The sequence below is a fragment of the Pempheris klunzingeri genome, chromosome 21 (genome assembly GCF_042242105.1).
Source record: "Pempheris klunzingeri isolate RE-2024b chromosome 21, fPemKlu1.hap1, whole genome shotgun sequence".
NCBI lineage: Eukaryota > Metazoa > Chordata > Actinopteri > Acropomatiformes > Pempheridae > Pempheris > Pempheris klunzingeri.
Genome location: NC_092032.1, coordinates 11,578,414 through 11,592,032, shown reverse-complemented (window position 1 = coordinate 11,592,032; position 13,619 = coordinate 11,578,414). Strand labels below are relative to the sequence as shown.

Sequence of the window (13,619 nt, the reverse complement as noted above, 5' to 3'; positions counted from 1 at the left end):
GTGTGGCTTCTAAGCAACCCCCGGGGGAGAGCATGACTTCATCCTTTGTTTGCTATTGGATTTCTCGCTGAAAGCAGCACCGCACAGGTGTGAGGCATAATCAGAGTAAAGACAGAGAGACAGACAAAACTGTCCAGCTCATCCCGGCTTTCGTCTGAAATGCAGCAGATCTGTGAGTCTCAGTTAAACAAGACTGACAACTGGGAAGAACAAGTGTAATATCACAATAAAACGCAAGCTGGGGATACAGCGGGATGATGTGCACTCTGTTTATGGCAACGCAGTATTCCCATTCACATGATGTGTTTCGCAAAGTGCTGACATGTCACTTCTGTGCTGGATATGTAGTAGCAGCACACACACACACACACACAAATATGGGCTGCATGTAAAACAGATGTGAGATCAGTGGCGAGGCTTGTTTCAGCACCGTGGACAGAGACTCGTCCCTAACGTGCATTTGACCAGCGAGGAAGACAGGAAATCTTCCTGTGGGCCAACAGCAGTCAGCGAGGCTCCGCGGCACAATGATAGTCGTCCGTGTGCTCTCTCTGTTTGTTTTTCCTCCCTCCATCTTCCTCTTCCACCTGTCTCCCCCCTCTGTTCTCTGCCTCAGTGCCCCTGCCTGTGTTTTCTTGCCTCTGTGCACGATTAAATTGGGTCTGCTTCATGTGACAATTGAGGATGATTAAAGCAAAGCGTTTCATGTAACTTAAAGGTGATGCTGATCAAAAACACCTTTGTTCCAAAGATCATCGAGCTTATGTAGTAAAGCTTGTGCAGAGTTTTTTTTTTTTATGCTGACCAACAAGGGCAGGCATGAGTGCTGAGTCGTTCACAGTATTTAGACTGTGAATGTGCATTGTGAGGCTGAATTGTGCAGTGTAGATTTCCAGGGGAAGCTGACAGTTTTTTTAAAAGGGAGTGAGAGAGGGGTGTAGTAAGAGGAGAATATGTGAGAACTCCTCTGGGTCTGCCACTCTCCTCATGAGAAAATGATGTAGCAGCTACCTTGGTGTTGCACTTGAAAAACCTTGGGCCATTTCATAGTCGTCCCAGTGTAAACCCATCCATGCGCATTCAGATGTGAAGAAACACGCTTTTCTAACAAGAAGAGCCCAGGAGAGAGGCTGGAGTTCTCCTTGTAATTTCCTTTCTGATCAGTTGTAGAGAATTGGTGTGGGAGGAGTAATAACACAGCTGCTTGAACCAAAAAGGAAAAGTTTGATTGCCATTGAAACATGAGAACACTCAGGAAAAATGTCTCTGAAAAAGACTCAAAACTCAATGTGCAATGTAGAAATACAAGTATTTTATGTGTTACAATGTAGAGCCAATAGTTAAAATAATTAAGAAATAATAGATCTATATACCAAATTAACACCCTTCTTGTTTGTTGTGTTAACACCTCGCTGTCATCAATTTCTTTACCCCAAACTCTTCTTTCTCTTTATTTCTCCCTAACGCTCATCTGCAAAGCCCCCATTAAGGAAGACGTCCTCAGTGCCAACACACAGCTGCAGCATTAAACAGTCTGTGTAACAGCGAGCGGGGGGTTCATTTACTCACTCTGATGAGACACAGCTTATGATTTGCCGTAGAATTGTTTTTTTCCCCCTCCTGCTAATGAAATGGTTGCTTTGCAGAGATAGCAAGCTGAGTCAACACCGACGGCACATTCTCCAACAAAAAGTGAAGCAGCCTTTCATAATAATTGAAGTAATTGCACTTCAGATTATTGTCAGCCACTTGGCCGTTTTGGTAAATTGATATTCTTTTCAAACACCTACTCTTTTCCAATCACTTAACAGTTTCGGGGCAGCGTGACCTTTACTGTTTATGTGTGGCTTGAAGAATTATAGGCATCAAAGCGAGCTGAACTTGAGAATACTTTGCTGTACTCATAGTAAAAAGATACAGCAAGCATATGTGTGTTATTTTCTACAATGTGCAAAAAGAGAAAAGTCCCCCTCACCTGGTATTTGTGATCATAGCAGGATCGCTTCAGGTGCCTTTTAAGTATTTGTTTTATCAAAGAAGATCTGGATCTATCTGCAGGCCTCTGACATTAAACTTGTGTAACAGGACTGGTAGGGGAAAATATGGAGCAGTCTTCGTCTTCATCTGCAGACAGTGTAAAACCCGCTCTCATGTTCCTCCCTGCTGTGATCAGTCAATCATATCCCAGGCGATATAGTTGCTCCGTTGGAACAGTGAACTGATTGATCATGTAAGTGTAGTCTAGACCACAAAATTTCACCAAATTGAACTGGAATTGACCTAACAGTCAAATGTTGAATTATAACACGGTTTAGTGCAATAAGAGGTGGCAGTTTTCATAGTGAGGTCTGACTTTTTCCTTTAGTGACTTTGATAGCTTGAATATAGGTTTGGTAATATCTATTATTTACTGAGCATTGATCTCACTCAGGGCTTGTTATGATTACTTGCTTTTCTTCTTTCATGTACAGTACCAGTCAAAAATGTCGACACATCTTCTCATTCAGTGTTTTTTCTTTATTTTTTATTATTTTCGATATTGTAGATTAATATTAAAGACATCAAAACTATGAAGGAACACATATGGAATTATGAAGGAAACAAACCAGAATATGTTTATTTTTTTTTTAGATAGTAGTCACCTTTTGCTTTGATGACAGCTCTACACTCTCTGCATTCTCTCAATTAGCTTCATGAGGTCGTCACCTGGATGGTTTTTATTTAACACATTTGCCTTGTTAAGAGTTAATTTGTGAAATTTCTTGCCTTCTTAATGTGTTTGAGACCATCAGTTGTGTTGTGCAGAGGTAGGGTTGGTACCCAGTTCTATACAGTGAGCAGCCTATTAGACTACTGTTCTAATCCATGTTATGGCAAGAAACACTCAACTAAGTAAAGAGAAACGTCAGTCCGTCACTACTTTAAGGTCAGTCCGTAAAACTTCAAAAACTTTGAATGTGTCCTCAAGCTCAGTCGAGAAAACCAAACAGTGATCATAAGGAAGACCGAGAGTTACTTCTGCTGCAAGAGTGGATAAGTTCATCAGAGTTACCAGACAGAGAAACTGCTAATTAATAGCATCTCAGATTAGAGCCCACAGAAATACTTCAGAGTTTAAGTAGCAGACACATCTCAACATCAACTGTTCAGAGGAGACAGTGTGAATCAGGCTTTCATGGATAAATTGCTGCAAAGAAGCCACAACTGAGGAAGAACAACAAGAGGAAGAGAATTTCTTGGGCCAAGAAACACAAGGAATGGACATTAATCCAGTGGAAATTTTGACTTTGGTCTGATGAGTCAATATTTGAGACTTTTGGTTCCACTCACCATGTCTTTGTGAGACAGAAAAGGTGAGCGGATGGTTTCTACAAGTGTGGTTCCCACCGTGAAGCCTGGAGGAGGAGGTGTGATGGTGTGGGGGGACTTTGCTGGCGACACTGTTGGTGATTTATTCAGCGACAAGCCATCCCATCTGGTTTGTACTTAGTGGGACCATCATTTGTTTTTCAACAGGACAATGAGCCCAAACATACCTCCAGGCTGTGTAAGGACTATTTGACCAAAAAGGAGACCTGGTCAGATGACATGACCTCCACAATCACCCGATCTAAACCCGACTGACACGGTTTGGGATGAATTTGACCGCAGAGTGAAGGAAAAGCAGCCAACAAGTGGATCTCCTTCAGGACTGTTGGAAAACCATCCAGGTGACGACCTCAGGAAGCTGACTGAGAGACTGCAGAGAGTGTGCAAAGCTGTCATCAAAGCAAAAGGTGGCTACGTTGAAGAATCTAAAACGTAAAACATATTCTGGTTTGTTTCGCCCTGTTTCGTTTACAGCATATTTCCATATGTGTTCCTTTATAGTTTGATGTCTTCAATATTAATCTACAATGTAGAAAATAATAGAAATAAAGAAAAACTATTGACTGAGAAGATGTGTCCAAACCTTTGACTGGTGCTGCATATATATCTTCCTCTCCCTTTTATAGTTGAGCCTTCCACCTAGAACGATCCCAATTAGATACAATTACCATTTGCAGACTTGAAATTGAAAAATAAAAAAATGAACACTGGTACTGAATGCGCTCGGTTTCAGCCAGCACCTTCAGTTTACTCGTAGGAACTTAAATTGGTAAGCTGTGCTGTTCCTACTGTTAGTGTTGCTACTTGTAGAAAAGTGAAATGACTTCACGTCTCCCTGTAGATTTCTTTAGGGGAACTATAAAGTATATCCATCTGCAGTGAAAAGGCCCACTCTAACCTGCTCAGCTCTGTAGTATTTCTAATCTGCTGTGCTCAGGGTCTCAGTAGTGCAGCCCCGCAGTACTATAAAGAGGTCCGTCAGTGAAGCAGGACTTGGACACACACACACACACACCGTTTGACCTATTGATCAACTCCCTTAAGAGGTAATTTATTGGACTGGGTGTGATTGGGTTTGAGCTATGTTCACCGACTGTAGTTGCAGTGTCTACTGTCTCAGTGAAATCATGCTATTTCTGAATGCAGGTAACTTGTTTTTGTACCTTTTTCTTTAAACATTTGATTTGACATAGTGATTGATTATTGACTGATCACCACAATTCCTGTACAGGAAAATGTGTGAAAAAGTGTGTCACAAATCGTAGGCATCTGGCTTTGACATATCTTGACCTTTTGAGGCATTAGCAGAAACACACACAGACAGTTGAGCATGAGAGAGGCTCCGTTATACATCAGGAAGAATCCATCACAGATGTCTTAATTACTTGTGCAAACGTATCTGGAAACATTCCTGCCTGACAGGGTTACTTTGTCATTGGCACACCTCCCACACATCTGGTAGTAATAACCCCGAAATTTCATCTCAGGGTTGCTTTGTTGTTTCATTTACATTCAGAGCAAAATATCTGCAAAATGAGGTCCGTTATTACAGACAAATAGTGACCATTTATAGCGATAAACAGTCCAATATGAGAAATGAGGTGCTTTTATCGTGCTAGAAAGAGGCTCATCACCTACACTTTTGTCATGACTAAGCATAGTTAAGTGCATTGATCAGTGACTTGTATTCTTGCTTTTTGCTCATTCATTCGTATGCTGGTGGCTTATTATATGTAGTATATTTTACATCTAACCACAGACATGCTAACTTCAATTTTAAAATCCTATTAAAAAACTGAAGGCATGCTAAAAGTCAATAAAGTCATTTTAGAGTGAAATGGTTTGCAATTTCCCATGGCAGTTTGTTACGACATTGTGTGGAAATTAAAACAAAGCCTCTCACTTTTTGTTGTCTCCGGGGTGCAGGGGAAGACAGTAGAATTCATACCTAGAAATCAACACCATTGAAATTCAGAGGAGAGAGAGCACTTGTGATTGGTTAAACTCCAAACACATAATGTGCCAGACAGAACTCAGCAATGACAGCAGGTCTTTGATTTCATTTTCCAGACACCAGTTTTTGGTTTGGTTCTTTGGTTTGATATGGCAGACGCCTGGTCATGTATGGGTTAATACAGCTCCCCTTCAGGCACAGTTAGAGTAATTACTACAAGACAGGCAGCTGAACAGGCAGCCTAAGGCCAGGTTGGTCCTGGGGGAATACAGGATGGGGCGAAGAGGGAAGGCAAAGGATATCTGAGAGATCAGGCAGTGAGACGATGAGTGAAGTCCAATATGAGGAAGATTTAGAGCGTGCGGTGTAAGGCGGGGGCAGGGAGTGTGTACTGGAAAGGGAAAGAGAAAGGGAGAGAGTCCAGTGGCTGTGGTGCATGCTAATAAAGTTATCATGTCCACTTCCAGCCTGAGGATGCTGATGGCTGACTGCTGTGTGTAACTGATAGTCATGCTGCTGGTGTGGGAGAGCTGCTCATCTGATACACACAGCTTTGACAGTTAACCTATATTTGTTCAGATGGTGACTAATGACTGTATGTCTGTGTTTGTACATTAAGAGCCCACAAAGAAATCATGTATTTAAAGGCCACATTTATCTTTGTGATTGTTGCCGATAAGAGATCCCTTCCTAAGACAGTTTCACTGTAAGTGAAGGGGAACAAATTCCATAGTTGTCATTCTGTGATTTCTAAATTTCAGTTGTTGCTAATCTGAGGCCTAGGTAATGCGAGCTAGACAAATAAAGCATGTGTCTTCCAATGTTAGTGTTCTTGGTACATTTCATTCATTTTTTGGCATTTCTGCTTTTATTCAACAAATCAAAGAGAGACAGGCAAGTCAAGGGAGGGAGAGAGAGGGAATGACATGCAGCAAAGGGCCCAGGCCAGAGTCAAACCCAGGCTGCTGCGATAAGGACTCAGCCGTTATGGTATGTGCTCTACCAGGTAAGCTACCAGCGTGCACCATTTCTTTCATTTCAAGACATCATTGGTCAGATATGTGAATGTTGGGAAGTAAAAAATGATAAAACCATCAGAGCAAAGAGCAGCAGAAATGTAACTATAGAGGGATGAAGACCCAAGTATGTTTCATTTCAGTTTCAAAAGAATAAAATCTTCATATACTCACATTGAGAATATTAATAATTTTTGCTCTATGAATGACTGAATTGGGGTCGATACATTCTGTCACCTGATTACTTCATAAACTGACTAATAGTGAGCCAGTTCCCATTACTCATGCTCTAAATATCCCACAGAGAAATGAAACCGGCCATATTTCTGCTGCTGCAAAACATGGGCGTAGTAATGAAAATGAACTTGAGGCAAGTGCTGCAGGACGGATCGAGTGACGAGCGAGGGCGTCTATTTCTTGTGTGTATCAGTGGGGCAGCTAAAAGCATCTCTTCTGATGAGAATTATCTGGTCGTGCCAGCCTGGTCAGGTGACATTGCCTCTCCCACCGTCTCCTCTTCCGCATGATCTCTTCTGCTCTTGTCTGCCTGCTTATTCAAGGTCTGGATCTCTTCCAGTGGCACCTCGCTCTCTCCCTACTCATCTTCACCTAAAGTGGCTCATCACATCGCTCTCTTTTTTCCAATGATGACCTCTTTCTGTATATGAAGCCCATTGGCCAGACACAGAGACGTCACCTTAAATGCCCTCTGATATAACTTTGTATTCCCATCCTCCTTTTGACAAACAGCAGGTAAATCAAAGGCAGTCGGTGGCCTCTAGTGCGAGGACAAGGAGCCCTCTTGGGAGTCCTGGAAGAGCTGTTGCTGCATTTAAATTTTTTGTATACAAGGACAAGTCTGAAGAAAATATGTCAGGTTTTATAGCTGATCAGAGCCACAGCTTCTGAGTTGCTGTGCCGATTATTTTTAGTTGAAAATGTGTTCCAGGAAACTAATTCTTTTTTAACAGAAAAAGATGAAAATTTATTGTACATGCAAACTGTATGTTGTGGCCATATTCCTGCGTATACACAGACAAACGGTATACGGACACAGTTGTCTCGTCTCAGGAGATTGCAATGGATACACTGCCCAGGAACGCAGACACTGTAGAAAGCAGGCTCATGCAGGCTCAGTGTCTCCTCACATCCAGTCATCCAGACATCCGTAGTTAAAACAATCCACCAGGAGTCTGCAACAGCTGAGGTGGAAATGTATCAGCTCACAGGCTGGTGAGAAATAAAAGTAAAGCTTAGGTCAAGTTGCTTAAATCACAGGGCTTATGTAGCTGCAGCGACTGTCAATATCAGTTTTTTTCAATCCAACTTTTCTTTACTGTACTCACACACTTTTCTTTGATACCTCCGGTGATTCACACCAGAGATATATGCACCTCTTTAGGTTGGTTCTTCACACTCATAAGGGCATTTGATCAGGCTGGGTGCTCTCTGTCACTAGAGATTGAACTTCAGACTTTGGTTTTTACGCACCACCTTGTCAGCGTTCTCTGTTTCCATCTTTCTCTCCTTCATGCTACTGTGAACCTCTCTCTGTGGATTTCTCCCCCTGTCCTTCAATCTGCCACTGATCTTAAAAACCCCATTTGCCCTCCTCTCCTTCAACTCCTTTCTACTTTCAATTTTAGGAGTTTGTTTAAGTTGCGGTGATGCAGGGAGCATCAGTAAGAGCATCATGATTGTCATTGTCCCCTGGGGGATGGGGGGGGGGGGTCCTTGAGAGCTTCCAAGGACACCAGTGTCTCATGGCTGGCTGACAGCTTGTCAATTACCGCCAGCAAACCAAACTGCCAGGGGCAAAGAGATATCTCACCCCGACAACAGATCTGCACAGATATGGACTGAATGTTTCAGTTGCTAACGCCACCTGTTGGCCTGCTTGTAGTACACTGATGCAGAGGCTGAAACTCTCTGCCTCTCTTTATCTCTCCCACACACACACATAAACATATGCAGGGGAGGGGATGCTGTTTTGCTGATGCAAGGCACTCCAAGCCAAATAGCATTAAGGTCTACTTGTATATCGAAATGTTGACCCAAATTTGAGTCTACATGTTACTATGGTTCCTGTCAAAGAAAATATAATTATGAGTCAAACAGCATGGGCTTAATCAAACAGGACTCACACTATTTAAAGCCCCTCATTACCATAGAAAGTGAAAGTGTCAGATATGGTTACCTTGCTCTGCTGTATATGTGATATATGTAATGTATGCGTATCAACCATCCAGATACAGGGGGATCTGTTACTTACAGTATGTCTCTTTGCCTTTTTATGATGTTATTGAAGATGGTGAAGGACACAAAGGTAAAAGGGTGCATTAGCTCATTCAGCAGCTTGTGGCATACTGGATGCAAAACACTCCACAGGATCTGCAATCAATACATGTTGGCACACAAGGGTTTTACAGTACAGACGTGGGCAGAATGCAGATGCACCCGTATGTGCTGCCATTTCTCTAAAAGTCCCCCGAATCTACACAATCTGTCCATCTGCCCTTGTTTGCCACATTTTGCTTCAGTGTGTACATTTGGTTTCTACAGCGAAACACAATCATGAAAATCACCACTCGACAGTCATCAAGAAAAAGAACGGCACGTCCTTCCTTTTGTTCCTACCCCACCAAAAACTATTGAGACTTGGAAACCCTGAGGCTCATAACAGAGTTCTGCTAGTTTGGCTTCCTGTATAATTCACCAAATTACTACCTGCATTTATAGACCTCCTGTTGGTAGGTTAGTTAAATTACCCACATGAGCTACTGAGCAGTAATTACAACTTTTACATCGTAGCATCATTAGTGGTTTATAATTGTTAGACAGAGGCCACAGACATCAATTGCAGTTGTGATGAGAGATGCTTTACTAAACACTTAGTAGGCAGTATATTCTCTTAAAAGATTCACTCATATGGCTATTTCTCAGAAATAACATAATTTTTCTTTCTGAAGACCTTGTAGCTCTCTCCAGCTTTCTCTTGAGCGAGGTTCTCCAGTGCCTACACTTGTAGTTTGCAGAGAAGCATTTCAGCACACTCATTCACATGCTGTTTGCTGTCAGAGCTGCTGTAGACACTGGGGCCGAGCAGGAATGTCCCCATGACCAATTACCTGATTAGCTTTCTGAGCACACGCAGCGCTGCGCAGCTAAGGCTAGCCAACGTTAATACACATATATGCTGTGTCCTGGTAGCCCTCCCCGCCCCCTGGAGCACACACATGCTGATACATGAGCATGTCCACAAGGACAAACACACACCAGCCAAAAAAGCATGGGACTACATGATTCTGTTTAGCTGCACATAAACATGTGTACAGTATGCGCTTGTCTCACACACACAGACACACACACACTCATTTTACCCATACATTACTGCCAATTCACTGCAGTCCACTAATGACTTTCTTTGCTTCTCTGCAGTAGTCGTCCTCAGCTGCTCTGACTGGCTTAAACTGGTCAAACAGAGTTTATTCTCATATCATATCATACCAGCACACACACACACACACACACACACACACACACACACACACACAGACATATGCTCATTTCACTTCACACTTCAGCTTCAGAAGGACACTTATTCCCTACAGCTGTACAATGTTGCTTTGGTGCCAAATGTAGTTTTGGTATCCTGTGGACGAAAATGTCTCTCTCTTCTCACATTGCATTTGTATTTTGACCTAGAGTGCTATAAAGTTCATTTTTATGAGTGTGTGCCTATGAGTTGGCAAAGCACAGAGACAGGACTTGATTACTTCTGACACGATTGGCGCATTTGATGCTGAATTCCCATCATGCGCTCGACGGATTTAAGATTAGCATGCAGAGTAAGATGCAGCCTTTAGCCTCAGCACCTGTTACTGTGACTCCCTATGTGCTTTCCCGCTTTTGTACCTTATGCAGTACTTTTCTTCTTTTTGCCTGCTTGTCTCCATCAGTCCAAGGTTGACTCACTCCTGTGAACATTTTCACTACCTTTCTGTTTTTCATTGTCTCATCCCCTTACAGTGTAATTAACTTTCTCTTTATATACCTGTCACATCATCTTTGCACACTATCTCTTCATAAACAGACTGTCAGGTTTTTAATGTTTACCAATAATTCATCAAAATCTATTTTTGTAAGACAAATAATCTCCCAGTGGGAATGAAGTAATGGTGTCTTTTCACTCATTTAGATTTGTCCCAATGCAGAAATCACTCACTATTTATTTACTTGTTTATCTTTTGTCTTACAGACTGTTCTGATTTTTGATTGGGTTTGCTGACATGTTTGTTGTCCACTGGGATTAAGCAATGTCTTGTTTGGCTCGACTATTCATTTCTTATGATATTGAAACTTGGTGTTGCAAATTCCTGAAACTACAGTGAAGATAAAGGGATTATCTCACCACTTTGGCCAGCTCCCTTCTCACATATACTGAAGTTCACTTTTTGATACTGAAGTTCACTTCAGTATCAAGAGAGTTATAATGCGTGTAAAGCTTGCAGGGATTGATTGTCTTTCTCCACTTCAGCATGGTGGATATTGTAGGACCACTCTCATCTAACTGCTCTCTGCTTTACTCTGCTCCTGTAGGAGTTGATGACCAAATTGATAACTGAGACTCCAGACCATCCAATCCCTTTTCTCATTGATCACCTGCAGACCAAGCAAGACAGCCCTGGCAAGCTGCACAGAGCTCTCTCCGGCTCTGCAGCACTGTGGGCGCAGAGCTCCCCAGGTCGGTACACACACATGCAAGCACACATAATGTACACACGCATGCTTGATGAAGCATTTGTCTTTGCACAAACTCCCCCCCGCAATACACACAGTGTATGATGAATATAGGCTCAATGACCCATTGAGCCATTAATTTGCATCTGCGACAGAGACAACAAACCTTGCAGAGTGAACCTGGCCTGCATTTTTATTTTCCTTTGTGAGCATTGTGACTATCTCTCCTTACAGAAAGCAAAAACACTCGAAAGGAGTACAACAGCTATGAGAAGCCATGGCAAATTCACCCAAAGAAACCGAAAAAATCCAAGAGCGACCTGGCAGTTTCAAGTATCTCTCCTCCTTCACCTGAATCTAAGTCCTGTGAGTTTGTTTTTTGTGCCGTCAGCACTTACCTGTAAAGTTTCTACTTCCTGAAATTCTTTGCGAGTACGCTGCTGAACAGACACACTCACTCACACTCAGCATCCACTTTAGAATATGAAGCTACACAGTTTTGATACCTGTTGTATCAGTTGTATCCCAATTACACGCTCCATTCACTTTAATCTTCATTTTTAATTTGACATAATTATATCTAATTAAAGTTAGTCACAGTGTATAGTCCAGTGTCCTCCTTCCAGTCTCTCAGAGCCCTGCAGATGAGTTCATTATAAAGTGCGACATTTTACACACTTGCTAGTGCACTGCTACACACTCACAAGATGAATTGTTCAAAGTTCTTACATTAATGCGGAATGAATACAGATGAGAAGATTTTCCTTGCAGTAACTTTCTTGGTTCTGTGATAAATTATTGTGGCTATCACGTTAGAGGAAGTATGACACTTGAGACAATGAGGTTAGGTCAAATGGGGAGCAAGAAGAGCCATAGACTGGCTAAATAATTTAACACTGTCCTCTGTCACTGCCAGACCAAGTCTATTTTAGGCTGCGGTCAGATTATTTCTCACAATCAAGAGGAAAACGTGTGTTGGGACGAGTGCATGAAGTGAGAAAAAGAAAACAAGTGATGGGGAGAAGTCAGAGAGGGAGAGGCGACACTGGGCACATGGAGGTGTACTTCACTTATGAGCGTTAGCAGCGTTCCTGCTCCCCATTCAGAGCAAGAAGCCTTCAAAGCTACATTTTAAGTCAAATCACATTAAAAATACATGCATACGTGTTTTGGTGTGCAGGAGCTTATGAAAAATTGAAATCAAAAGAATTGCCGCTCATCATTATCGTACATTGTAGCAAGAACAACACAAAGGCTGTCACAGATAAACAGAAGTTCAAGTGATGTGCCTGATTTTCTGTGTACAGTTTGGCAAAGGGTTACTGTGCTTTGGCCACACTTCTATTTGACTGATGCTTAAATGGGCAGCCCCGGTTGGAACTGAATCCTTAACCATTAATCTAGGCTATTAAGATACAGCACAGCCCTTTGCAGCATCAGCACAGCACACAGCACAGCACTCTTTGCCGGAAGTAATGACATTTTTTTTGTTCTCCAGTCTGTATTTGGCAGAGACATTTGCGCTGTGTTTATGGTTGTTACAATGCCAAGCAGCTTAGTCAGGGTAAACAAGGGTAGAGGATTGCAGATTGTAGCAGCAGTGCTGTCAAATATGCACATTCTAGTTTACTTATTTGTGTGAATGTGTGTGAGTAAACAGAAGGGTGACGCTTACTCTTTGCTCCTGTTATCACATATGCACCCATAGAATTACAGTCTACTTGCAGTGTCTGTTCAGGCAGTGAAGTGTGGCTAGTAGTCAACCAGCACCTGTGTTTGGCATCTCTTCGTAACCCACTGGTTCTTCATGTTAATTCAAATTCAGTCGTGTTTGAGCATAAGGACGTTAGATATGGATGAACTACAAGTAATCCTCCTCTATAAAGGAATATCGCTCTTTCCATTTATAAATAATGTCTGAATCCAACAGTTAATGAATTAACCATCATATAGAAGCTGGGGGACGCTGCTAGAGGACTTGGGCAGGATGTCAGCACAGTAAGTGGGTCATTTCCTATTCCTGTTTGAGTTATTTTGTATGTTAATCAAAGAGACTGACAGACACTGTCCCCTGGCCTCTGTCCAGTGAGCTCTGTGCTTCTGGAGAAGAAATGTTGACTTTTCTGACAGTGCTCCCATTCCACTTCATTCTGCAGTAATTCACAAGCTCCTGTTTGGACAAATCTGCTTCAAGCTGTGGAGTTTACAGAACAAATCAAAACACGGTTGATTTTTCAGTTCTCGTTTTTAGAATGTTTGGGCAGACTTATTATTATTGTTGTTTACATGTGATTCAAACAATCTCGAACTGTGGTGCTTTCAGACAATCTGACAAATATTGTATGTTTGTGTTTATGTTCATGACGTCCAGTGCCGCGGTCAATAGAGTACCCATCCTGGGACTGGAGGGAGAGCCGGGACTTTGACGAGCTCAACCACATTCTGCAGGAGAGCAAGAAGCTGGGCAAGGCCCTGGAGAGTCTGTCACGCAGTGAGTGGCTGCAGCTCGGCATGGTCACACCATACTCAGCAATCCTAAT

The 13,619-nt window shown here is 42.3% G+C and overlaps 1 protein-coding gene across 1 annotated transcript in view; it reads left to right on the top strand.

Moving 5' to 3' along the window:
- The window catches only part of c21h8orf34 (chromosome 21 C8orf34 homolog), a 54,541-nt gene that overhangs the window by 886 nt on the left and 40,036 nt on the right, over positions 1-13,619 (top strand). Inside the window, exons 2-4 of the mRNA XM_070852853.1 lie at positions 10,939-11,083; positions 11,314-11,445; positions 13,451-13,570. Coding sequence (XP_070708954.1) covers positions 10,939-11,083; positions 11,314-11,445; positions 13,451-13,570 — 397 coding nt within the window. The remainder of the gene's footprint in view (positions 1-10,938; positions 11,084-11,313; positions 11,446-13,450; positions 13,571-13,619) is intronic.